This window comes from Camelina sativa, chromosome 11, assembly GCF_030686135.1.
Source record: "Camelina sativa cultivar CO46 ecotype springtype chromosome 11, ASM3068613v1".
NCBI lineage: Eukaryota > Viridiplantae > Streptophyta > Magnoliopsida > Brassicales > Brassicaceae > Camelina > Camelina sativa.
This window is the reverse complement of record NC_141890.1, coordinates 8265494-8290441: the sequence shown is the minus strand read 5'-3', so window position 1 is coordinate 8290441 and position 24948 is coordinate 8265494. Positions and strand designations below refer to the sequence as shown.

The 24948-nt window shown below is 36.3% G+C and overlaps 6 protein-coding genes and 1 pseudogene across 9 annotated transcripts; 4 read left to right on the top strand and 3 right to left on the bottom strand.

The window, feature by feature from the left end:
- The first annotated feature begins 980 nt into the window (after window positions 1-980).
- Window positions 981-3961, top strand: LOC104722522 (protein S-acyltransferase 8). Its single transcript, XM_010440701.3, has 5 exons — window positions 981-1453; window positions 1922-2107; window positions 2411-2710; window positions 2891-3124; window positions 3250-3961. The coding sequence occupies exons 1-5, from the start codon at window positions 1415-1417 to the stop codon at window positions 3709-3711; spliced, it is 1221 nt and encodes a 406-aa protein (XP_010439003.2). The 5' UTR covers window positions 981-1414; the 3' UTR covers window positions 3712-3961.
- A 2713-nt stretch (window positions 3962-6674) lies between these two features.
- Window positions 6675-7623, top strand: LOC104722521 (uncharacterized). Its single transcript, XM_010440699.3, has 2 exons — window positions 6675-6977; window positions 7109-7623. The coding sequence occupies exons 1-2, from the start codon at window positions 6792-6794 to the stop codon at window positions 7484-7486; spliced, it is 564 nt and encodes a 187-aa protein (XP_010439001.1). The 5' UTR covers window positions 6675-6791; the 3' UTR covers window positions 7487-7623.
- Window positions 7624-7802: 179 nt separating this feature from the next.
- On the top strand, window positions 7803-10053 carry LOC104722520 (uncharacterized). Its single transcript, XM_010440698.2, has 3 exons — window positions 7803-8789; window positions 9014-9232; window positions 9481-10053. Exons 1-3 carry the CDS (start codon window positions 8762-8764, stop codon window positions 9975-9977), a joined length of 744 nt encoding a protein of 247 aa, XP_010439000.2. The 5' UTR covers window positions 7803-8761; the 3' UTR covers window positions 9978-10053.
- Window positions 10054-10162: 109 nt separating this feature from the next.
- LOC104722519 (uncharacterized) lies at window positions 10163-11197 on the bottom strand. Its single transcript, XM_010440697.2, has 3 exons — window positions 11050-11197; window positions 10747-10965; window positions 10163-10656 (listed from the first exon to the last, which is right to left on the bottom strand). Exons 1-3 carry the CDS (start codon window positions 11105-11107, stop codon window positions 10370-10372), a joined length of 564 nt encoding a protein of 187 aa, XP_010438999.2. The 5' UTR covers window positions 11108-11197; the 3' UTR covers window positions 10163-10369.
- Window positions 11198-11281: 84 nt separating this feature from the next.
- LOC109127644 (uncharacterized) lies at window positions 11282-12259 on the top strand (annotated as a pseudogene). Its single transcript, XR_002034187.2, has 3 exons — window positions 11282-11312; window positions 11438-11722; window positions 11811-12259. The product of XR_002034187.2 is annotated as an uncharacterized LOC109127644 (transcript).
- Window positions 12253-18286, bottom strand: LOC104727774 (uncharacterized). The gene is made up of 3 exons (XM_019232719.2): window positions 17921-18286; window positions 17614-17835; window positions 12253-12855 (listed from the first exon to the last, which is right to left on the bottom strand). The coding sequence occupies exons 1-3, from the start codon at window positions 18012-18014 to the stop codon at window positions 12644-12646; spliced, it is 528 nt and encodes a 175-aa protein (XP_019088264.1). The 5' UTR covers window positions 18015-18286; the 3' UTR covers window positions 12253-12643.
- A 273-nt stretch (window positions 18287-18559) lies between these two features.
- LOC104722518 (zinc-finger homeodomain protein 2-like) lies at window positions 18560-24142 on the bottom strand. Of its 3 annotated transcripts, none has more exons than XM_087475206.1 (2): window positions 23209-24093; window positions 18560-18988 (listed from the first exon to the last, which is right to left on the bottom strand). In XM_087475206.1, exons 1-2 carry the CDS (start codon window positions 23870-23872, stop codon window positions 18933-18935), a joined length of 720 nt encoding a protein of 239 aa, XP_087331332.1. In that variant the 5' UTR covers window positions 23873-24093; the 3' UTR covers window positions 18560-18932. The 3 variants fall into 3 exon arrangements, with proteins under 3 accessions (XP_087331332.1, XP_010438996.1, XP_087331333.1); XM_010440694.3 differs by lacking the exon at window positions 18560-18988 and adding an exon at window positions 19954-20272 and having other exon boundaries at window positions 23209-24097; XM_087475207.1 differs by lacking the exon at window positions 18560-18988 and having other exon boundaries at window positions 23081-24142.
- Between the last annotated feature and the right edge of the window lie 806 nt (window positions 24143-24948).

The window sequence follows — 24948 nt, the reverse complement described above, 5'->3', positions numbered from 1 at the left end:
TGATAGAAATGGACAGAAAAGTCTAAACATAATGGCCATATGCGATTTAAACATGATCTTCAAGTATGCATGGCTAGGCGCAGCTGGATCCACACATGATTCATTGGTGTTGCAGTATGCAATAGATGGAGATCCTTTATTCCCGAGACCTCTTATAGGTAAGTATTATCTCGTCGATTCTGGATATGCGAACAAGTGGGGATTTCTAGCTCCATATAGAGGAAGCAGCAGAGAAAACATCAGATATCATCTTTCAGAATTTGATGCAGATGCTCCGAGGAACAAAAAAGAATTATATAATAGGTGGCATGCATCACTTCGTTATGTGATAGAACGAACATTCGGAGTTTGGAAAAAAAAATGGACGATTCTTGACAATTTGCCTCGTTATGATGTCAAGACTCAGAACAGAATTGTGCATGCTACTATGGTTCTTCACAATTTTATCAGGCTTCATAGAATTCCAGATGCTGATTTTGAAGACGAAAATGTCACTGCTCGAGATAGTCGTGGACGGTGATTTGCAGAAGGCGAGCTTAATCGACTTGAGGAAGAAGAGGGAACAAATGATGGCCAATATATGAATAACGTACGAGATGAGATAGCAAATATGCTATAGAATGTACGTCGTCATTAGTTTCTCTTTTTTTTTTATTTTCTATGTCTCAAATGTTTTTCATTTTTTTTTACATAGGATCATTTTATTTATCTATTTTTAATTATTCTATTTCAAAAATGTTATTGTTTTTAATAAATTTTTAATTTTTATTTCTAATAAATACTGCATCTGATACATCAAAAATATTACCAGTCAGTCGTTTAAAGAAAATGTTTAATTCATTTTTTATTGTAAATTCACTATATCAAACTGCTGTTTATACCACATAATTTTTATTACAAGCTAAATCGAATTTTAATATTTAGTGCAACTCGATTTTGATAACTCGTGTTATCAGTCAGAGAAATGCGCAAAAAATTTTGACGACGCTAATTTTAAATTTTGTGGTTTTAGAAGATAAACATGGTGGTGACGTCATTAAAACCAATAGAAAAAAAAAACGTAAAGAGAAGAAAGGGGAAAAAAAAAAAAAACAAATCGTTTTCGTTCTTTCTCCCCATCCCATAGAGAGAGGAGGAGGAGGAGGGTCAGACCAGAAGTCGCTCGCGAGGCTTTATAAATCCAATCCTTTTTTTAGGGTTTTGCTAGCGATCTCTCTGGTTACTATTAGGGCTTTCCTCAATCGGAAGAAAAACCCTCTTCTTTCCGGCGGAGGTAGATTTGGCTCTGGAAGACTTTTGAAATGAAATAGAACACGGCGGGGGTTGAGAGAGAGACATTTATACAGCTTATCCTCCTCGAATTAGGAGTTTCTGATTCTGTTTTGCTTTTTTTTTTCTTCTTCTTCTTCTCTCCATGACAAAACGGGTATTCGAAGCCTGGAAAGGAAGCAATGTAAGTCTCTCTTTTTTTTTTTTTATCATCGAGCGATTGAGCCTCGAATTATGATATTAGGTTCTCTGAATTTTGTTTTCTCTCTTTGTTTTGAGAGGATTTTAATTGGAAATTAGGTTTTTTTTTTTCTTTTTTTTTCTTTGAGGCTTACGAAAATATCAGTGATTGGTTCGCTTTGGTACGTGTAAACTACTAATGTTGCAGATGCGAAAAGCTGTAAGGGCTTGGTGGGCTCACAACCATTTTGAATGACCTTACATTACATAATTAGTGGTTTATGGGATCCATAAGCTGTGTTTGTTGGTTTGATGGTTTAAAAGGGGCTCTCGGATTCTTGTTGGATTTGTTATTATTTTTGAATATCACTGCATTTTGATTTTAGCATTATCTTATTAATCAATCCTTTGGTTTTGAATGCCTTGACTCTGTACATATCTATAGTATCTTGATTTGCTATCTCCTTTGCAGAAATTCATCCTTGGTGGGAGATTGATATTTGGACCAGATGCTAGGTCACTGCCTGCTACCTTGCTACTGATCATAGTTCCAGTTGCTTTGTTCTGTGTATTTGTGGCAAGACATCTTCGCCATGAGTTTTCTTCCTACAATGCAGGTTATGCTATCTTGGTGGTAGCAATTCTATTCACTATTTATGTAAGTCTAGTCTTCTTCGATGCCCATCTGATACTCCTATTTATTTACATTTGTGTTTTATTGGGTTATCCTCAAGCTGTTTTTTGGTGGTTAGATGTTATGTTTACAAAGCATCAGAGTTTAATTCACTGCTATGCACCCTGCTTGGCTACAAATATATAACCTGAAGATGTTTCGTGTTCGTTTTGTACCTCCAGCTTAGAAGTTTAAACTGTGTCTTCCTACTCTGTCACATGTTGCGTGGCATTCAGACTTTTTACTTTCTTTTTTTCCTTTGCTGAATCGCCTAGTTGGTTTTGATAGGTATTGATCCTCCTCTCCTTCACATCTGCACGAGATCCTGGTATAGTTCCACGAAATTTGCACCCACCAGAGGAAGAACTACGCTATGAGACAACTATATCAGCTGATGGAAGACAAACACCAAGTGTTCACATTCCTAGGACCAAAGAAGTCATGGTTAATGGTGTTTCTGTTAGAGTGAAATACTGTGATACATGCATGCTTTACAGGCCTCCTCGTTGCTCTCATTGTTCCATCTGCAACAACTGTGTTGAGCGCTTTGATCATCATTGCCCGTGGGTGGGCCAATGTATTGGACAGGTAAGCTCATTCAAAAGCATATTGACCTTTAAAAAGGATAAACTTCATAAAAAAAAATTTATGGCCAAGGTTTCTTTTCTCCTATCTGAAAAAGGCCAAGATCTGTTTGTTCTGCTGATTGGGCAATCTTGTTTTGTTACGTGGGTAGACTCTGACTTAGAAAGTTGTATCCATTGGCAGAGAAACTATAGGTATTTCTTTATGTTTGTTTCTTCGTCAACACTTCTCTGCATCTATGTGTTCTCGATGTCGGCTTTCTACATCAAGATTCTGATGGATAATCAACACGGAACTGTGTGGAGGGCAATGAAGGCTTCACCTTGGTCAGTTGCTCTGATGATATATTGCTTTATTGCCTTGTGGTTTGTTGGAGGGCTCACAGCGTTCCACTTGTACCTCATAAGTACAAACATGGTTAGTTGGTCCCTTATTGTTTCAGAATTCAGTTTTCTAGTTGGATTCATTGGTCTTTTCTTCTGATAATAGTATCATATGCAAGTTGTGAATCAACTGATGGCGATACCGTGCAAGTTTTGCAGACAACCTATGAGAGTTTCAAGTACAGATCAAACAGCAGAAGCATTGTCTATAACCGTGGCTGTGCAAACAATTTCTTGGAGGTATTTTGCTCGAAGGTGAAGCCCTCGAGGAATAACTTTAGAGCCTTCATAGAAGAAGAACCCCCAAGAGTTGTAACTCTGCCTAACACAACCAGGGAATCAGCTAAAGCAGATGAGGATAATGGGACCCGACGACAGAAAGTGGAAGACGATCTAGACATTGGGGACGATCTTATGAATCTCTCACAGCGTTGTAATGCAGAAGAGGCCACCAACGATCAGCCTCATCACACTTTGGACATAGACCATGAGAGAGCAGGCTCGATAAGAACAGAAACAAGGCATGGAAGCTGGGGAAGAAGAAGTGGGAGCTGGGATATATCAACATCAGATGTGAGGGAAAGCCGAAGCTTCACAACAGCAAAGGAAGGAAGAGGATGAGTTTATCTTACTTTGTTTTGATTGTTTCAAAGACTTAGGGGAGGGGGTCTCTATTAGGACAGAAGTTGGTAGATGTGATTTGGTATTGGGGATTTGCGAATCAGTTCATGTAATCTTGAGTATATACAATACCAAGAGTAGTAGCTCTGTCTTCTTTTCGTTTTCTTAATGTTTATTGTGCTATTTTCTTGATATTATGTGAATATTACGTTCTGTATTTGCGTCCCCTATAATATCCTACCTTTTAAAATTGTCATGCACTAGCTAAAATCCATGTTATCATCTTCTCGTACATGCAATTAGCAATGGGATAAAAGGAACTATCAAATCAAACAATAATTTTGTAACTTTTTGTAATATGACCAAAATAACTATATAAGAAAATAAATTAAATGAAAATAATTGAACAGTACATAGAAATAGGGAAATTTCATGAAAAACTAGAAAATACATTAAAAAAATTATAGAAATATTCAGGTCTTCATACCACTTCCTTCACCTCTAAGTGAGGTTATTGGTTTTATGAATTTGGAAATACAAACAAAAATCATTTGTTATTCAATTATTGATTTTAAAATACTTATCAAAATTATGTGTTAAAATTCCATGTTTTTCATTTCATGATTTGTTTTTGGATTTCAAGATCAATATTATGTTTAAAGTGGATTGGATTTGAATGAATTTGAAAGTGTAAAATAAAAGGATTCAAATCCATTGATAAAACATGTTATTTCAAAATCCAAAAACGTTTTGATTTCCATAATTTATAATTGTATATAGATTTAGAAATCACACCTCCAATAACAAACATTTACTTCAATGCTTAATGAACTTCAATTACTTATGCAAACCACCACCAGAGTCTTGCATTATTTCCCATGCATGCATTGTGTGTATTGTGTGCGTAACGTTTAAAACTTGGAATGCAATCATGCACGTCTTTCTTGCATGCTAAAAGGATTGTGTAGCCATGATTATATAATTTTCCAAATAATATGCAAAATCAAAATCACTTGTAATTAGAAAAATATTTCTATAGTCTGGAGCCAAATTGTCAATGATTACCGACACAATAAAATGAGTTTCTATTGATAAGTTTAAAATGTCGTTTGCAAAAACTCAAACCTCTCTTCTGCATCTTCCATCTTGAAACCTTGTAGTCGAAGTTGAATTCTAACATCTTCACTCAAATTCTTGATAACATCTCCACATATAATTTTATTCTATGACAAGCGGTATATATATGAGCATTTGGATTAATTTCATGCACTTGTTTCAAAGCACTTTCAGTATTCACCACTGATTATCAAAAGGATAATATAGCAGTGATGTATTGATATCCCAGAAGAGATCCACAAATTCAACTGTTATTATTGAAAAAAGTAACAATGTACACTCTCTTACGGGTGGGAGTGAATCGTAAATTTTGAATGGTTGTAAAATTGAATTGAAGAGGGTTAAACAAAATATTCAAATATTTCAAAAAACAAAACATTTTGATAAATTATAAATTATGTTGATAAATGTATAAGTATATAGTACAAATTATTATGTTGATAAATGTTATGTAGGTATATAGATAGGTTGATAGTTGAAAATAATAATACATGATATATAAAATTTGGTGTGATTTATGATAAGTCCCAACAACTCCATACATGTACCATTAACAATGTTTAATTCATAAAAAAATAAAAATATTAAATGCACAATTATATCCCTACAATCTATGGTGTGCCCTCCTAAGGGTGACAAAGCTCTTAACTTGAATAAATAAACAAATGGATTATGAAAAATGTTAAGAATAATGATAGTATTCAATTATCGTGTAAATAAGTTTTGATGAGATAAATACAAATTATATGTTAATAAGTCATGTTGATAAATGTGTATGTATATATATAGTAAAAATTATTATGTTGATAAATGTATATGTAGGAATATAGATAGGTTGGAGTTAAAATAATAATATATGATATACAATATTCAGAATTAAGAATTTTTAATTGGTGTGATTTATGATACATTCCAACATCTCTCTACATGTACAATTGGCAATGTTTAATTAATAAAATTAAAAACATTAAATGCAACCAAACTTGAATTATACTTCTTCTGTCCCACAAAGATTGATGTTTTGTGATTTTTTTTGTCCCACAAAGATTGATATTTTACCACTTTTAGTTAATTAGTATTAAACTTTTGTAAATTTCAAGAAGTGATCATTAAGAAAATTTGAAAATCTGAATAGTCATTGGTTTATAAATATATAATACTTTTTTTAGTAAGAAAATAATATTATATTTAAACTTAATAATCATTATTTTTTAATTTGTGTGAAATCAAACATGAATCTTTGAGAGACAAATGAAGTATTAATGAATGAAGATAATCGTTATACAATTGGTTTGAAAGCCATGGTGAAAATGAAAAGCACTCTGAGTATAAAATATTTGAATTACAACCAAACTTTGCCAAATAAATGAGCAGCATTATTACAATTTTTGAAGAAAATGCACAACCATCTATCTTTTAAAACTCAAGCCAAAATCCAAATTAACATCGTCTTATACATGCAATTAGCACCAACTATCAAATCAAACAATAATTTTGTAGCATTTTGTATTATGACCAAAATAACTATATTTCTACGGTTTATTTTAATCTAAAACACGAATAAAGAGCGAATGAAATTCAAAAAGACAATCCCACCCAATTAATGGCGATAATATTTAGCCAAATTTATCTTCTTCTTTTTAGGCTCTTCTATATTCTTCAATACTACGTATCCCAGTTTCTAAACAAAGAAAGATGATAAACAATGGACGTTGTCTTTGACTAAAATTGTACAAACCACCAACTATTAACATAGGCTTTCCAAATTTAGCAAATATAAGCAAAATTTTAGTAAATTTAACTTTACTTGATACCATTTATAACATAGCACATCCTAAAGTTATCCAGCCCTATATATGACACCCTAAGTGTATATATATATATATATAAAGCCAAACATCATAAAACTGAATAACAACCGGAAACTTGAGTTAACCTAAGACATCTTTCCGACGCTTAGAAAAATGGCAACGTCCTCCGTTCTGTCCACCTTCGCTGCGGCCGCAATTACTTTGCAACTATTCTTGTCTTCTGCTTCAGCCTCCCCTCACATGAAATACATTGACGCTATCTGCGATCGTTCCCATGACCAAGCTTACTGTGTTAAAACTTTGACTAGTAATCCTCCTACAGCTGCTCCCATTGGCCTGGTACTTCTATGTTTTTTCATTTTATTGTAAACTTTATTTATTTTTGGATCTTGTGACATCTCAATCTTAAATGGGAATGATCATTACAAGTTTCCGCTAATAAAAATGCTTAAAAATTATCTCTCCGACAGGTTCCATTGGCGGAGGCTGTGCTTAACTTGGCCATTTCCCACGCAGAGAAGACAGCCATTTTCGTGGACGAGAATGCGAAGAAAGACCCAACGGTGAAGGTTGCGTTTACGGAATGCCACAAGGCCTACGTGGCCGTCGCGGCTGCTCTCAAGAGCGCAAATGTGAAGCTCAAGACATCCCCGGACACAGCTGACTACGACGTCAGGGCTTCAAGCGACCACATGAGGCTCGTGAATGAATCGGTTGGGAAAAACAGTGACAAGGCTTCAACCACACTCAAGGAAATGACTGTGCAGATGGAGAAACTCATCGATCTTGCAGCTGGAGCCGCCGATGCCGTTGACGACGACGATGAGAACATTCGCCTTCGCGTCTGATGGATGTTAAACCGAGCTGGTGTCGTTTTTTGCTTTTTCTTTTGTTCACAATACAAGTGGAAATTAAATAATTAACATGCATACACATATATACATACAAACTGTGTTATGATAAATTAGTAATTCAGTTTGTGAAATATGTGGTCAAGTTTTGCATCTCTTACAGAAATATTTTACATCGATTTGAATTTTAGAACAAAAATCGACTCCGGGTTTAGAAGAAGAAACTGTACTTAATTAAGTACCAATAGTGTGTTTGGTAACTTTGGTCAACCTGAGTATAGTGTGCCTTCCCGCCGTCACATCTCTGTCTATAGTATATATAGCATTAAAAAAGAATGGAACCAATGGGCAATGGCATAATATGGCCCTAGTCTGGGATAGTATAAACTTTTATAGTTGATCTTTTTTTTTTTTTTTGGTAAAAGGTTAAATATTAGTTGATCTTGTGGGTTGTGTCTAAATGTGGCAGAAGGTTTGAAAGTATCGTCTAAGCAGGCAAAACTGTGGACATTCTTTTTAGTAGCGCTTTAGTTTTACATGTACTCAACATTTTTATTTTGCCGCATATGGCCTAATACGTTAGCATAGTCAGATCTCTATATATATCTCTATATTTATTATTAAGCAATTCAATATAACATGAACGGTTAGGTGTTGGCTATCTTTGTAAAAAGCAAAGTTAACCTCGAGTGACTTACGTACAGACCAAACCACCCTTAACTATGTCCCTCATCTAAAGTCTAAATCCAGGGCAGCCCCTGCTACGCCAAATTAAGCGCATACAAAAGTTTAATACCTTCCTACAGAAACATATATTCTTCAGCTTTGGCTTTGGTTTTACCAATAGAGCTATTGAGTTGAGTTTGGATCGCTGTTGTGAAGTTTATCCGCTCCTCCCAGATGCTTGCAAGATCAAGCGACAGTTAAACTTCAACATTTTGGTAGGAAAGATTAGTTGGTTCGCGTTTGGATGGTGAAACTCAATAAAAGCATAGTGGTATTCAACCATTCTCCGGATGAAAGAAAACTCTTTTGACTTTTAAAAAAAAATATATATAAAGACCATATAAGCGGAAAATTTAACCGCCCAAAAAATTGCGAACGAGGCTCGGCCCATGGACAGCTCGACAAACTGACAACTTTTGGCTGTAACCCCTACTTTAATTCACAAAGTCCCTCATCAGCCACCGCCCCTAAAAAAATCGAGCGTTTCAACAAAAAGCCTAGCGTGTCTGATTTTGGTTTTCTTGAGAATTTCGTACGTCGGAAACCATGTCCATATTCCCTTTCGGCATCGGCGGTAAGATGATTTCTCGAAATCAACTGTTTAATGATATATATGATTTTGGATCTCTATATCTATCCATCTTTCACATATATATATATATATAGTTTTCGGAAGTATATTTTTGTCTTATGATCGATTTGGATTATTAGATCTATTTTTTTATTCTTGAAGATGTTGATTTTTGTTCGTAAAAAATTGTTGTTTAATTCTTCTTTTGGTTAAAACCTGATGATCAGGTGCAGTGCGTGAAACATTACTCGTATGGGTAATTGATGATGATTACTCATTCCCTGAAAGTCTCGTCGATCCGTGGCAAATCAAATCAGCTTTTATGAAGGATCCCTTCAAAGTGGGGATGTTGCCCATCTGGATCTTCGGTGCTGCTGAGAATACATGGTTGAATGAAATGGAAGACAAACTTTGGGAAGCCGGAATTCTAGTCCATCTCTACAAAGGTGATCATCAATTCCTTCCCCTCTTAACTCATATTATATTGTGTTGGTTAATAGGCAATCGAACTGTGGTTGGAGGGTCAATCTAAAGAGAATGAACCAACTGTGCTACTGACACTCGACCTAACTCATATTATATGTATATATATATATATATATAATAAACGCTCTCCCTCTTTCTCGATCTCGATGATGAATCTATCTATAATCTGCTGTAACTAAGGTAATATCTATGGGTGTACTATTTGCAGGGGATAACCGTACCAGGCTTAACAGGGTTATGGCGGACCTTGCTTTCTGGGCATTCCGCTTGCATGCTCCAACAGATTTGGTGATCGTCTCAGAACGCGAGGACATGGAACAAGACCCCAAATTCTGCAGCTTTCGTCGAGCTATAAAAAACAACCGTGTCAACGCATACGCAGAGCACATTCGGTCATTCTTGAACAATGACTATCCATCTCGGTTTCCTCCTGCCTTGGAAGAGCAGTCACGACGAGGTTATTCCCCCATAGCTTACTATGGATACGAAAGTGACAACAAGACTCTGAAGCTAGCTTACGCAACTTACGACGAGACTTCTGAAGCTTGCGGATTCCCAAAAATTCCCGCTTGCCCTACAACAGCCCGTACCCGTGAAGAAATCGAAAAATATCCACCCACTTTTAGAGTTCCTACAACAGCCCGTACCCGTGAAGAAATCGAAAAATATCCACCCACTTTTAGAGTTGCTGGGCGACCAAATTAGTAGACAAAACTTAATTTGGATCATCTATATGTAAAACCTGTGTCCGTCACTATCTATATGAACCGATGCTTGCTTACTCCTTTATCTTTGTCTGTACTGTTTACGCAACACCTATCATGACCTCCAATTTCCTCCACCACTTCCGTTTATTCAAGTCCCAAGAACAAGTACAACCACAGTAAAGATGGTCGAAAACCACATTAATATTATAATAGCTAAACAATAATAAAAATGTTTCCAACCCTCTCGTCACATCCAAAAAAAAAAAAGCCTTGACATCAACTAATAATATATATCAGCACCAAGACAATAACATAGAACATCCTACATCCCTATTGAGATAGATATACAAAAAGTTACTACTCGGAATCAGGCAGAGAGTATCCGCTAGCTTAGCTTCCGCTTACGTTGTCTTGTGAGCTTCCGCTAAATATCTCCTCTCCTCCATCAAATATGCTTGTCAAAAACGAGGGTGCGCTTCCAACAGGTAATCGCCATTTTGGCTTAGCTTGGGATAAGAGAACACCATAGAACCAGACAGTAGTCAAACATCCAATACCTTCACCAATGTCGTCTTCCATTATGTTTGCGAGCACAACCAGATTTGATGGTGTAGGATTTTCCAGTGTCCAAATCATAATGTCAGCATACATGGCGCAATGTATCGCATATTTACCCCCTGCTAAAAAGTACGTACGGTAAGTATTTCAACAACAAAGATCTTACATTTACAGAAAAAAAAAAATAGTCTTTAATTAAAAGAATTGACCTTCGGCGGTCGAGACTTCGAATTTGAATCCAGCATCACTAAATTGACGACGCAGTTCATCCGAGAACGTATTATCATCAGCATAAGCATGAATCGTCACCTCCGCATCACAACCATGCTTCTTGACAGCCTCTTTGATACTCTGGTAAATCGAAGCAGGATCGAGACCATCTGGGATTGGGTAATCCTCCACATCCCAAAACACACCCGTCTTACCATCTACCCAAACAGACAACGATTATACAAATTACTAATAAATTAGATTCAATTAGAGGCACATATATTAGCTAGAGATGATCTTACCCTTGTAAAACCTCAGCGGATAGAGCTTCTTATAAGTGGCTTCGTCGATATGGGACATGCTTTCGTCGGAGGGCTGCGGCGGATGAGAGACTGACTATTGTGAATAGTACTAGAGTTACTAAAGTTGTGCTTTGCGTCTATCTTGATATATATATATATAGGATCTTATTGGGCTGGGCCTGGCACTAGTAGGCCATGACACAAAACAGTCATCAGCCATCGATCCGAAACCATGTCCAAATTGCCCCCTGTGACCATCATCGGTAAGATGATTTCATATTTAGTTTTTTTTTTTTTTTTTTTTTTTTTTTTTTTTTTTTTTGTGGTATATTTTGTCTATGATCGATTTGGATTAGATATAAATTTTTGATTCATAGCGATCTTTGATTTTTGTTCGTAAATTGTTGTTTAATCCTTCTTTTGTTAGGACCTGGACCTCGTGGACCTAGATTGCGTGAAACACTAGTCGTATGGGAGATTGATAATTACACAATCCCTGAAAGTTTCGATCCTTTTCTTATCAACGAGCAAATCAAATCAGCTATTATGAAGAATAGTATTTTAAGGAGGAGGAAGGTGTCCATCTGGATTTTCGGTGCTGCTGAGAATACATGGTTGAAAGGAATGTTCGACAAACTTTGGGAAGCCGGATTTGAAGTCATTCTCCACAAAGGTGATTATCAATTCCCCAACTGTCCTCTTAACTCATATAATATTAAAACCCTCTCTCTATTGATACTATATTTTTTTTTTTTTTGCAGGGGATCTACATGCCGGATTGCGCAGGATTTTAACGGATATTACTTTCTGGTCATTCAACTTGTAGGCTCCACATAATACAAATTTGCTGATACTCTCAGAAAATTATGACAAGTTTGAACAAAACCCCAGATTCTGCAGATTTTGTCAAGCTTTAGAAAACAAAGGTTTGTACGTTGTCGCAACAAACTTTGAGTCTCTCATTAACCCTGAAACTGCATCTGCCTTGGCAACTACCCTCGCAGAGCCACCAAAACCTTACGGATTCTCACATCCCCGTACCCCTTAAGACAAAGCTTAACTTGTATCATCGGCCTGTCTATAATATTTATTAGACAAATCCCTTTTTTATTTGCTACTTATCCATTAGCAGTATGTATAACCTTTTGTTCATCACTATCTATTTATGCTTTTTGTATCCATATATGAATGATGCTTGCTTTGTTGCTTACTCCTTATCTTTGTCTGTATTGTTTACTCAACGCCTGTCATTACCAAAGCACAAGTACAACCACAGTAAAGATGTCCAGAACCACATCGTATTATATTTATAGATAAGACAATAATAAAAAAAAAGTTTTCAACCCTCGGCCTTGACATCTCTTAACTAATATATATCTTAGATAGGCAACAAAAGACAATAATAACATAGAACATCCCTTGAGAGATAGATTTGCCAAGGGCGCACACAAAAAAAGTTAGTCCTCGGAAGATGCGGTTGCTTCACACAAAAGTTCTTTCTCGGCGGAACCAGCCAGAACATCCGCTAGCTTCCGCTTACGTTATGAGCTTCCGCTAATATCTCCTCCCCTCCATCAAATATGCTTGTCAAAAACTAGGGTGCGCTTCCAATAGGCAACCGCCATTTTTGCTTAGGTTGGGATAAGAGAACACCATATGACCAGATTGTACACAAACATCCGATACCATCACCGAAGTCGTCTTCGATTATGTTTGCGAGCACAACCACATTTGATGGTGTAGGATTTTCCAGTGTCCACAACATAACGTCACAAAACATGGCGCAATGTCTCGCATATTTACTCTCTGCAAAGCAGGTAAAATATGCATATCAACAACGTAGATCTTTAGATTTACAGATACATACATATATTATATATATGTAACAGAAAAGAGCCTAAGTAATTAAGAAATAATGCGAGAGAAGGTCTGATTGAGCCTAATGTAACACCAAAGAAGCCGGAATTGGCCATGGTTCCAGTTTGGCTTGATTTTCACGGTGTTCCATTGGAATTCTTTAACAAAGAAGGTCTGGAACACATTGCTGGTTTGGTTGGACACCCAATCTGTCTGCACCCACAAACTGAGAAACTCATAAACATAGAGGTTGCCAAGGTTTATACGGTTATTGACCCAAGAAAGCTCCTCCCTGAGGTAGTCAATGCGAGATTTGAATATGGCCAGATTAAGCGTATTCGAGTCTCCAGTCCCTGGCTTCCAGCACTATGTAGCCATTGTAAAATGGTGGGGCATACTGTTTCTCGCTGCTCAAAAGCACCTCCAACCTGTGATCTATGTGGTTCAGTAAAACACAACACTGACAAGTGTCCCCGGTCCAAAAAAGACAAGCGTATTGGTAAGGCCCCTATCCAAAGTCAGCTTCCAATTGTCGGTGTTGCTCCAGCGGCTACGCTTTCACTGAACACTGATGTGCTACCATCAAGGGACGAAGTCTGGCTTCTTGCCAAGCCTGCAAAGGTTCCTGTGCGTGGCGATAAGCCAACCAGTACAACCAGTGAGCAGCCTAGAAGTGTTTCTCCATCCACCCCTCCAGTGGTAACACTCACCTCAAAGGTCCCCTCCAAAGCTCCTGGCCTGCAATTAGATGAGGGTAAACTCTGTGTTGACTTAACTGCCAACCTTTTCTCTTAATTACCGCACAATATCGAAACAGGAGGCTCCCAGACTGCGGACTCTGAACAGGATAGTTTGTCTGAAGATGATGATAATCCGGATGCCGAATCTGACAGATTCCTAAAGGTAATATCAAAGAGAATGTTACGGAAGAAAGACTCAAGAGCTAGGGCTAGAGGCCCTTTAAACATCTAATCGCATATCCTTTTTATGGATATTTTTTGTCGTAATGTAAGAGGTCTTAACGACCCTATTAAACGGAGAAGCTTTAGGAAATGGATAAAGGTTCATAAACCTTTTTTTGGTGGAATCATTGAGACCCACATTCAACCTAAGAAGGCAACATCTCTTTTTTCTCGTCTGCTTCCAGGTTGGTCTTTTGCGGATAATTATGGTTTTTCGGAGCTTGGTAAGATTTGGGTAGTGTGGCACCCAGCTGTACAGGTCACAATCCTCTCTAAGTCACTCCAGATGATATCCTACCTGGTCAAGTTACCTTTTGAGCAAACAGAAGTAGTAATATCAGTGGTCTATGCCTCTTCAGCCAGTAGTGAGGAAAGAAGGTTGTTATGGGTAGAACTGCAAGAGCTTGCTTCATCGCCATTGGTTGCAACCAAACCATGGACAGTCCTTGGGGACTTTAATCAGATCCTTTTCCCCCACGAGCACTCATCTCCAAGTTCAAACTCTTCTAGAGGTATGAGGGATCTCAGTCAATGCCTTACTCTAGCTCATTTAGCAGATCTCCCATTCTGTGGTAACACATTTACGTGGACAAACAAGCACTCCATAAAGCGCCAAGAAGCTCGACAGAAGATTAGTGAATGACGAATGGCTCCACGCTTTTCCTAACTCGCTTGGTGTTTTTGGTGAACCCAGTTTCTCTGATCACAGCCCATGTTGCATCATTATGGATCAATTTAAGGCCAAGTGCAAGAGACCATTTAAGTTCCTCTCTCTACTCAACATAAACCCGGATTTTGCTCCCCTGATCAGTCTCTGGTGGAATGCCTTATCTTTTGACTGCTCTAAGATGTTAAAAGTGTCTAAGAAATTGAAACAGCTAAAGAGTGTCATCAAAGCTTTCAGTCGAGACAACTACTCTGAGTTAGAGAAAAGAGTTTCTAAAGCCTATGAGGACCTGCTATCCTGTCAACAAACTCTGCTGTCTTCACCATCAGATCAAGAGATAAGCTTGGAGAAGGAAGCCCATCACAAGTGGTGTATTTTGGCAAGAGCTGAGGAGTCATTTCTAAGGCAAAAATCAAGAATATGTTGGTTGGAGGAGGGTGAGAAAAACTCTAAATTTTTCCACAGGGAAGTTCTCTCTCGTCAAGCGCAAAACCAAATCCTGTTTCTCCTCGATGATATTGGTCAGCTTGTGGAATCAAAGCAAGGAATCCAGAAACTGGCAGTGGAGTACTTTCAAAAGCTTTTCAATGATCAAAACAACGTAAATCTCCCATCTGTGGCAGAACTCGTGGTTTTGATTCCCCAACGCTGCTCTGCATCCGCGCTTCAAATCCTCTCTCGCCCTATAACTCCCGTTGAAATAAAAGAAGCATTTTTTGCCCTTCCGAAAAATAAAGCTCCAGGCCTGACGGATATTGTGCTGAGTTCTTTACCTTTCAGGGTATTGTTGGTCCTGACATGATTGCTGCAGTTCAAGAATTTTTCACCACTGGTCGTTTGTTAAAGCAGTGGAACTCCACAGTGCTTTCTCTCATCCCGAAAACGCCAAATGCAGATTCAATGTCCCAGTTTCGGCCCATTGCTTGTTGTAACTCGATCTACAAGGTGGTTTCCAAGTTGCTAGCCAATAGACTAAAGGCAGTTCTACCGAATCTAATTGCTAACTCGCAGTCAGCTTTCATCCCGGGCCGGTTGCTAGTTGAAAATGTGCTCCTAGCCACTGAACTGGTCCAAGGATATAACCACAAGAACATATCTGCAAGAGGTATGCTCAAAGTAGACCTGAGGAAGGCTTTCGACTCAGTTAACTGGGAATTCATCATCAACGTCCTCAAGGCTATGGGTTTTCCTCCATGTTTTGTAGCCATGATCAGTGAATGTATCACAACTCCCTCGTTCTTGTTATCGGTAAATGGTGAGTCTTGCGGATACTTCAAAAGTACTAAAGGACTAAGGCAAGGAGATTCAATATCTCCATACCTATTCACAATAGCAATGGAAGTGTTCACTATCATGCTCAACAACAATTATAACAACAATCTTGTATGCCATCATCCCACGGGAGTCACTCCCCAAGTATCTCATCTAGCCTTCGCCGATGACATAATGATCTTTTTTGATGGTAGCAGAGCTGGAGTGAACCTGAATGAAACCTCATGGTGGTCTTCACTTGGCTTCAATGTAGGTTCACTTCCAATACATTACCTTGGCTTACCGCTCATGCATAGGAAACTTTGGATCTCAGAGTATAGACCTCTGCTTGACAACATATCAGCAAAATTCTCCTCCTTGACGGTTCGTGCTCTCTCCTATGCTGGTAGAAAGGAATTGATCTCTTCAGTTATCTATGGGATCTACAACTTCTGGGCCTCTGCTTTTATCCTCCCAAAAGGTTGTATCAAGAGTATTGAAAGCCTATGCTCAAAATTTCTTTGGGGAGGTGATATCACAAAAAAACCGCAAGCAAAGGTATCTTGGAATAGACTATGTCTACCAAAAGAGGAAGGAGGACTCGGTTTTCGGTGCTTTACTCAATGGAACAAAACACTTTGCTTGAAGCTGATCTGGAGACTTCTCACTGCTATGGACTCATTTTGGGCAGATTGGTTGAGAAATAACAAAATTAAGGACGGATGTTTCTGGCAGCTTGAGATAAAGCAACAAAGCTCTTGGACTTGGAAGACCTTACTTCAGCTTCGTCCTTATGCAATGCAGTTCCTGAGATGCAAAGTTGGAAATGGGCAGCAAGCCAACTTCTGGTTCGATTGGTGGACTCCATTTGGACCACTAATCAAACTGCTAGGAGATACTGGACCTGCACAAATAGGTATCACACTATCTTCGACAGTAGCTCAAGCATGCTCCTCCACAAGATGGTCAATCCGCTCAGCACGATCACCTCAAGCAGAACTCCTGCAAATCCACCTGACAACAATCCCTCTGCCATCTATTTCGACAGAAGCTGACTTGTTTCTCTGGAAGACGGAAGACGAAGAATCCGAAAAATTTAGTGCAAGTAAAACATGGGAAGTACTTAGACGAAAACATGAATCTCTCGCCTGGACAAATCATGTCTGGTACAAGGGTTATATACCACGACACGCCTTCATGATGTGGATCACTCATCGCAATAGGCTCCCAACTAAAGTAAGGCTAGTAAACTGGGGTTTCGATATTGTAACTACTTGTTGTCACTACGGTCTCGAGCCAGAAACACGGGACCATCTTTTCCTACATTGCGGCTACAACGAGGCATTATGGTCAGAGGTTACTAGGAGGTTAGGATACTCTCCTTTCGTTTTTCACACTTGGACTGCTTTCTCGACCTGGTTGGACATTGATGATGCCACATCCCCAAAAACCCTCCGTCGTCTTGTAGCACAGGCTCTCATCTACTCCATTAGGATTGAAAGAAACAACAGATATCACAATAACACCATCACTCCAGCACATATCCTACTCAAAGCTCTTGACCGGCAAGTACGGGATGCCATCCTCGCTAAGGCCCATCGAAAGAACTTTCGAAGATTATTGCTAGTGTGGTTCAGAACCATTTAGGTGACTTTAAAGTTGGTTTTCCATTACAGATATCCCATGTTTTTATTTTTTTGGGCAAGGGTTATCTCAAGTTTCAAGCTATTGTAAGCATTACAATCCCATTTTCTTAAATGAAAATTCACATATTTACAACAAAAAAAAAAAAAAAAAAAAAAAATTAAGAAATAATGGAATTCTCACCTTCGGTAAAGACTTCGAATTCGTCGAATCCAGCATCCAAAAATTGACGTCGCAAGTCATCCGAAACCTTATTATTATCAGCATAAGCATCAATCGTCACCTCCGCATCACAACCATGCTTCTTGACAGCCTCTTTCATACTTTGGTAAATCGAAGCAGGATCGAGACCATCTGGGATTGGGTAATCCTCCTCCACATCCCAAAACACACATGTCTTACCATCTACGCAAACAGACAACGATTAAACAATTAATTACGAATAAATTAGATTCAATTAGATACATATATAGCTAGAGATCTTACTTACCCTTGTGAAAAATCAGCGGATACATGTCCTTGTACGTGGCTTCGTCGATATTGAACATCGCTTCATCGGAGGGCTGCGGATCACGATCACACATGGTTTCATCCGAAAGCTACGGATGAGAGAATTTAGGGTTACTACAATTGTGATTTCTTTTTTCTTTAGATGTAGAGTACACACTACACGATCAAGGTGGAATCTTGGAAACCTAAAAGGCTAAAAAATTATAGTTAATTAATAGTTTAAACAGATATTCAATTAAAAATTATTAACTTTTTTTTTGGATATATTATTAATTTTTTTTATCAACCTAACTTTTGATTAAAACCATTTCCAAAGATTTTCTCTATTTTTACCTCTATTATAGAGGTAAAAATAGAATACCATGAGTGAGCCAATTTAATTTGCATGTCTTTTAGGAAGTTTCCACCTATCAATAAAAAGGTTTTTCTAGAATATGTATATGTGTTTATTTTATTAGTAGTATTAAAGATTTTCATTTTTATCTAAATAAATATCTTCAAATTTTTAACCCAAAAAAAAAACTTCAAAATAGCTAATTTAGTTATTAACTTACAAATGATGAATGAACAAAAATAAAGAATCCATAAAAAATTTAGAAGTATAGAGATAGAATTAAAATTATTTATGTACTGTATATTCATTCATAAACACATTGATACTATATATATATATATATATACGTAACCAAATGTGATATTAGCAACATTGTTAGTCTATTCGTGTTTATATCAATCTCAATTTACAAAGTGTAAAGACAATATGGTTGTGAATTGTGATCATGGATCCGGCAAGTCATCACTCACGGTTGATCTAGCTTTACATTTCAACACCGAGATCATCAACTCTGGCAAGATGCAGTTCCATGAGTGCTTGAAGATCACCACGAATCAATTAACCATTACGAAACGACGTGGAGTGCCACATCACCTTCTCCGTAAACTACACCCGAAAGCTGGAGAAGTAACAGCTGCAGATTGTCGCGTTATGGCAGCTAAAAGCCATCTCCATGAACTATAGTGGATGCTACATCATCGTTTCGAGAGGCACCTAAGTATTCAGCTTAATTAAGCTTTGTATCTCCGCGAAATAATGTGTTCAATTTCTCGTCATATCAATTATATATAATAGTATACTATATTTAATTTTAAATATCTTTGAACTATATGTTTGATTAGACTCTTATAACTGGATCGGGTTGTGAGTTTTAAGAAAAATTCCCTTTGTTTTTGATAATTTATGTAAAATTTAAGCGTATTTGATTTTTTGATCGTTTTTATTTCTCATTATGTTTTTTCATTTATTAAATTCACTTTACTTAATGTTTTTTTAATGTCAACAAGGTAAATTAAATGATTTTTTAATTAAACAACATTTAAAATGATACCTAAGAAGTATAAGCACTTAGAAACTTGATGAAATAAGACTATCTTTAGTATCTTGCCCAACTGACACTTGTTAAAACTGTAGATGACATGCCCATCTTAAATAATGTAGAAAGACAAATGTCTGATTTTCTTTTTCCAAATATATTTTTTTAAAAGGTTTATTTTATTTTGTTTTCATCTTCATATTTATGATCTTTTACCAAAAAAAAAGAAAATTACTATTTTAAAAGTCTTTTTTCCAATCTCTAATAGTTTTCATATTACTAATTCATTATTCACACCTTCAAGACATGTGGGTGTGAACTAATTGTAATGCAACTATAATTAAAAGAGATCCTCCAGTTATGATAAGTGCTTGTATGTATTTAAAACGTTACCCAAAAAGAAAATTACACAAAGAAACACGAGTCGTTATATACAAGAATATATCTATATATATATAATAAAAAAAATTATGATAGAAAAAATGTTGGATTGTTTTTCAAAGGTTATCATGAAAAAAAAATTATAATAGAAGGTCGCAATTTATGAGGTTAATTTGTAGATATATAAACTTCTCATTTCAAAAGTATTTTAGAGGTTCTCTTAGTTATATGGAAAATGGAGGAATGTTTCACTCTGAGCTAATTGGTTAACGAATTAGTATTTCATACCATGCATCATGCATGCAAAGTTTATATAAAGCCATAAAATCTTTTACAGAGACTGTCTCAGTATGAGATGGTAATGGACTAACGATCTAGATCTAGGCAATGCCAACAACTTGTTGGACTTCAAATCTCTGCAGCTATGGTACAAGTAAATTGGTGGGTACAAAGTTGAAAGGTTGTTTACATATAGGGAGGGCCACGACTCCTGTCGCATAATGCCAACCAAATCAATATAAGTGTCATTTCACAACCTGTTGGTAGTATATCCTTCTTTATATTATAAGAGACGTTGTGAGCTGAAAAATCGAAATAATATCTATCAATAAGCAAAAAATGTTCGCGGTAAGATGCTCGGAACAAAATGCGGACCGATATGCAACTTCATAACTTATAAATGAGATGGCGAGAATGAGATTTTGAATATTTATTTTCAAAAAAGACATGTCAACTTGTGAGTTTGTTATCGAAGGAGATTGTTATAATAAGGTTCTTCTAATTGAAAATTTTGTGTTTTCTAGGTAAGGTGCTCATCTATCTATTTCCTTGAATCCTTGAAAAAATGAATTATAAAAGTTAAAAAAAAAAAAGGGGGATCACAAGATTGAGGAAAACAATCCCAAGAGTAACTTGATATGTTTACATCAAGCGTTACGACAATTAAATGATGGTTAATTAATTGGGTTGTGCTGAAAGAGACAAAAGAGTGAGAAGAGGGAGTTAATGCATATGTTGTAATTGACCGGTGGGTTTTGGTAAGATAGCGAGAGGAAGGTGACAAATGTGAATTCGTCATTTTCTTCATCAAGACGGTAATCTATATGTCATCTCCATCGGGAATCATTTGGTTTAATTATTTCAAGCCTTTCGATTCACTGACTTGCTTCGAAAGGTTACTATACTGTTCACATGAGATAAAGTACCTTTAATTTAAATGAAAAAAATCCGGATTTTACGGTCCAAAGTCTATTTGAACAAAATCAAAATAAGTTAAATGAACTAAGGGTATCTCCAACCTATATTTCCATTTTGATCTTCAAAATGGAGTAACTCTATTTTGGAGTTGGATTTTACTTCAACCCTATTATATTTTGGAGTAAAAAATAGAGATCTCCAAATTGTAGTGTAAAATGAAAATAGAGGTCTCCAAATATAGAGAAAAAAATGAAAATCTCTATTTTGGAGATGAAAATGGAGATGGATTGGAGCAAAATTGATTCCAAACTCCATTATGAAGATGAAAATAGAGATGGGTTGGAATTGGTCTAAAGAAATATTCAGTCAATGAGAAGAAAAAAATACAATAGAAAATGGGTCAAATGTGAACCCTTGCAAAAACTGGATTTTATACCTAAAACGGATAATTTTTTTATCCTTAACTGCGATTAATTAAATACATTATTATGTGGATTTGCGTCAGTTTATCACATTTCATTATAGGACTCTATTTATAGATATCATGAGCATAATAATAAACAATATACATGTATAGTTATACTCTATGTTGTGTATAATTGTTCCTTAAACTAGTCACATTTTCAATATATTATAGCATGCTGTTTATGGAAATCGTCACATGCGTAATAACTAATAAGCAAATAACATATGTTTACTTATTTAAATAAGGGATGTAAATGGATGACTTAAATTAATAAGTTAAATAGGTTAAATAATCATTTATCTAATTTTTTATCATTTGAAATGAATAAGTTGGAAAACTTATTCAATCCATTCAACCAAAAAAACTGGAGAAATGAATAAATTATAAAGAAAATCTGTTTAACTTTTTCATCTTCTATTTAATGGATGAATGAGTTGAATGCTATTCAGCCCATTTTATTCAACTCATATTTTTCCAACTCATTCATTAGAAATCTCTAATGCAACTATTTCCACCCAACGTGTTTTTTTTGGTTATATTAACGAGTGTGAGTTGAGTTTCCCGGCTATGGCACGTAATGCTTAGACACCTAACTAAGAGTAATATCGTCAATGGCTTCTCATTGTTGCACATGCTCAACTAGATCTTATCTTCTTATTTTTTTTTCTTCTTTCTTTAGTTTTACAGATAACCTTAAATTAATACATTTTAACCACCCTAGCTATAAGCTAAATGGTAAGTTTTATGTAGGGACTATAACTGATTATTGCTAGCTCTCATTATCATTTTATTTGTTTGTCAATCCTTTATATATTAAAAGAGATGCATTTTCACACAAAATGTTGTCGTGTCGCACTCATAAAGCTCCAAACACTATTTCCTTTACACTATTTCTTTTATTTGTCATCGGTTTCTAATAATATAATATTCATATTTAAATACTATTATATTTTTCAAAAATATAATTAACACCCAAAATTAAATTTTTATATTCTCTTTCTAACTTAATTATATTTTTTAATTACATTTTCATAAAATCTTTAAAATAATTTTTAAAACTTTTTGTTCATATAATATAATAATATAAGATTGATATTATAATAATTTTCACGGGTTAAATTTTAATTATTATAAAAAATATATATATATGTAATATATATATATATATATCCAATCGAATTTTAGATTCCAATTATCGATAAATAAAATAGATTTGTAAATAAAAATTACAGTAAAAATATTTAATAATTATTTTATACCGTATATAGTGCGTGTTGTCATCTAGTATATAATATCTATGTAACATACGGGTTTAAGACTTTAAATCTAGTTCTAACACAACAACAACAACACTATCACATATTACAAGACTCCAAATCTTTATCAACGGCTCCTTATCATCTAATTGACATAGGAATATATGGTAATAGTAATATAGGGAAGTAGTAAAGAGTATGCTTTTCTAATGTTTACCAAAGATGGTTTGTGTTTACAAAGACACAACAGCTAAAGACAGCTGAGGTTGAAACTCATTGGTCTACAACTCTAAGCACCGTACTTTTATTTTTGATAGTTTAATTGGTCCATCACTCAATTACGATCGTTCAGTAAATTATGAAATTAACCATTTGAACCAAACGATACTGATGATGATTAATTAATCACAATGTGTCCTAAACTGTCCCAAACTACTAGATACGGTTATTAACTAAAAGAAGAAACTATGTCCAGAAAGAAAAGAAAAAGCATAACTACTAAGCAAAAGTAGTTACAGAAAGAGTCATACCAAAAACGAAACAATTATGATCTTCTAGCAATTTTAAATAATGTCTGAGCAAAACTAGGGTTTCTTACCAAGAGAGTTTTTGTTGTTATGCATCCAAATTTTAAGCACTTGTCTCCTAACACCAGTCTCCGCACAGAACTGCTCAACAGCTACGTCATCGTGCTTCTGAATTCGCCACCCCAACCTCTCCGCAAAGGCTAACATCTTCTCCTTCTGCTCCGCAGTGAACTTCGTTCTAAACCTCTTTGCGGTGGTCCCGCCGCTGCTGCTCGGATTCGATGTATCTTCCTCGTCCGCCGATCCCACGGGTGGCCTATAAGGCTGCCCTGTTCCCACGGGAGATGCTAGATGAAGATATCCAGGAGGCGGATGCGGCTGTGGAGGGCGGTTGTAGTACGTGGGAACTCTATTGGCCCTGCCGCCGATGATTTCAGTTTCCTTGCGGTGGAAGTTGCGGTGGCAGCCACAAGCTGCACACTTGAGAGCGTCGAGCGTACCATCTTCACCGGAAGGCATGAACTCGCAGCATCCGTCCACGGCGTGGCCTCCTATGTTCACGGCATGGTTTTTCAAGCACTCTCTATACCTCGTCTTCCCTCCGAGCCCTTTGTTCCTTCCTCCTCCTCCTCCGCCGCCGCTCGACGTAGCTCCCTCGCCGCTCAGAGAGTCGTAACCACCGGGGGGATTAGCACCCGACATCTCCATATCTTCTTCTTGCTCCTCAAAATTCATATTCCCTCTATTTTATTTATTTCTCAATCCTTCGGCATCACAAGAGACATCCGTACAATTAGATTGTTACTTATAAACTATTCTAGAGACCAATAATTCATGAGAGTTAAGAGTATAAATTATGGTAGGAAAAAATAATATATATTTTTTTAATTTAATCCGAATGAAAAGATGAAACAGTGAAGATAAGAACGAGAGAGAGAGAGAGATGATGAGAGTGTGGACAACAATTCCCAAGCCTGCCGCTTAATAAAAGAGAGCCTCAACTTTTTTTACGTTTTTTTCTAAGCATAATTTTGATACAGTTTTATCCAAAAAAAGACACCCATAAGCCATAACCTTTTGAGGGTTTAATGGAAAGTACAGTTTAGAGAAAAAATATAAAGTTTATGTTATATTGTATGATTTAATTAAATGGTGGTTTGAGATTGATTAAATGATTAAAATGACGCTTAGGGCTTTGTTCAAGGTACGTTTGACTATGGCGACTTTGCCGTAAAAAGAGGATCAAAGTGGAACTGAGGTGAAAGCAAAAGTGTCTTTGGGACTTACTGATCACAGCAAAATGGCAAAAGCATGGGGACGTTGAGATAACGTGTCATTAGTTTAAATCCGGCCTTCATTTTGTTTTTTTGTTTGTGTTCATTATCAAACAAATTTCTTAATTTGGTAATCAGCTCTTTTACAATTGATAATATTTAAATCGCTCCCTACTCACAAATATCTGACCATATAATGAAAATTCAACCATTCTCTTAACCAAAAATTGTTCAACTATCCCGACCAAATGACCGTCTCACCGGTAGGTAAATCCACGACCCATAGTAAATCAGTCCGGCTATGCAGTTAAAAAAAAAATTCGATTTCAAAATTGAACCCTGACTATTATTTAAATTCACCTACCAGTATATATATCAAACTCTTTTTCAGAAACGAGCAGGCCTATATAGATGATGATAATATTTGTCGGTATTTTCTAGTCTTAAGCTAATCTTCCAAAACATGTGCAATTTATCATTTTATTTATCTTGATGTAACAGTGGGGTAAATATACTTCTTAATAGTATATATAACTT

Coding starts and splice junctions, on each gene's coding strand:
- LOC104722518 (XM_010440694.3), bottom strand. CDS start 23,872: ATGAATTTTGAGGAGCAAGAAGAAGATATGGAGATGTCGGGTGCTAAT. Junction 20,273..23,208: donor TAACAACAAAAACTCTCTTG/GTAAGAAACCCT, acceptor TCGATTTTTCAG/CTCACAACGTCTCTTATAAT.
- LOC104722519 (XM_010440697.2), bottom strand. CDS start 11,107: ATGTCCCATATCGACGAAGCCACTTATAAGAAGCTCTATCCGCTGAGG. Junction 10,966..11,049: donor TCCGCTGAGGTTTTACAAGG/GTAAGATCATCT, acceptor CTGTTTGGGTAG/ATGGTAAGACGGGTGTGTTT. Junction 10,657..10,746: donor CGAAGTCTCGACCGCCGAAG/GTCAATTCTTTT, acceptor ACTTTTTAGCAG/GGGGTAAATATGCGATACAT.
- LOC104722522 (XM_010440701.3), top strand. CDS start 1,415: ATGACAAAACGGGTATTCGAAGCCTGGAAAGGAAGCAAT. Junction 2,711..2,890: donor TGGGCCAATGTATTGGACAG/GTAAGCTCATTC, acceptor ATCCATTGGCAG/AGAAACTATAGGTATTTCTT. Junction 3,125..3,249: donor ACCTCATAAGTACAAACATG/GTTAGTTGGTCC, acceptor CAAGTTTTGCAG/ACAACCTATGAGAGTTTCAA.
- LOC104727774 (XM_019232719.2), bottom strand. CDS start 18,014: ATGTGTGATCGTGATCCGCAGCCCTCCGATGAAGCGATGTTCAATATC. Junction 17,836..17,920: donor TCCGCTGATTTTTCACAAGG/GTAAGTAAGATC, acceptor CTGTTTGCGTAG/ATGGTAAGACATGTGTGTTT. Junction 12,856..17,613: donor ATTCGAAGTCTTTACCGAAG/GTGAGAATTCCA, acceptor CCTGCTTTGCAG/AGAGTAAATATGCGAGACAT.
- LOC104722520 (XM_010440698.2), top strand. CDS start 8,762: ATGTCCATATTCCCTTTCGGCATCGGCG. Junction 8,790..9,013: donor ATTCCCTTTCGGCATCGGCG/GTAAGATGATTT, acceptor CCTGATGATCAG/GTGCAGTGCGTGAAACATTA. Junction 9,233..9,480: donor TCTAGTCCATCTCTACAAAG/GTGATCATCAAT, acceptor TACTATTTGCAG/GGGATAACCGTACCAGGCTT.
- LOC104722521 (XM_010440699.3), top strand. CDS start 6,792: ATGGCAACGTCCTCCGTTCTGTCCACCTTCGCTGCGGCCGCAATTACT. Junction 6,978..7,108: donor CAGCTGCTCCCATTGGCCTG/GTACTTCTATGT, acceptor TCTCTCCGACAG/GTTCCATTGGCGGAGGCTGT.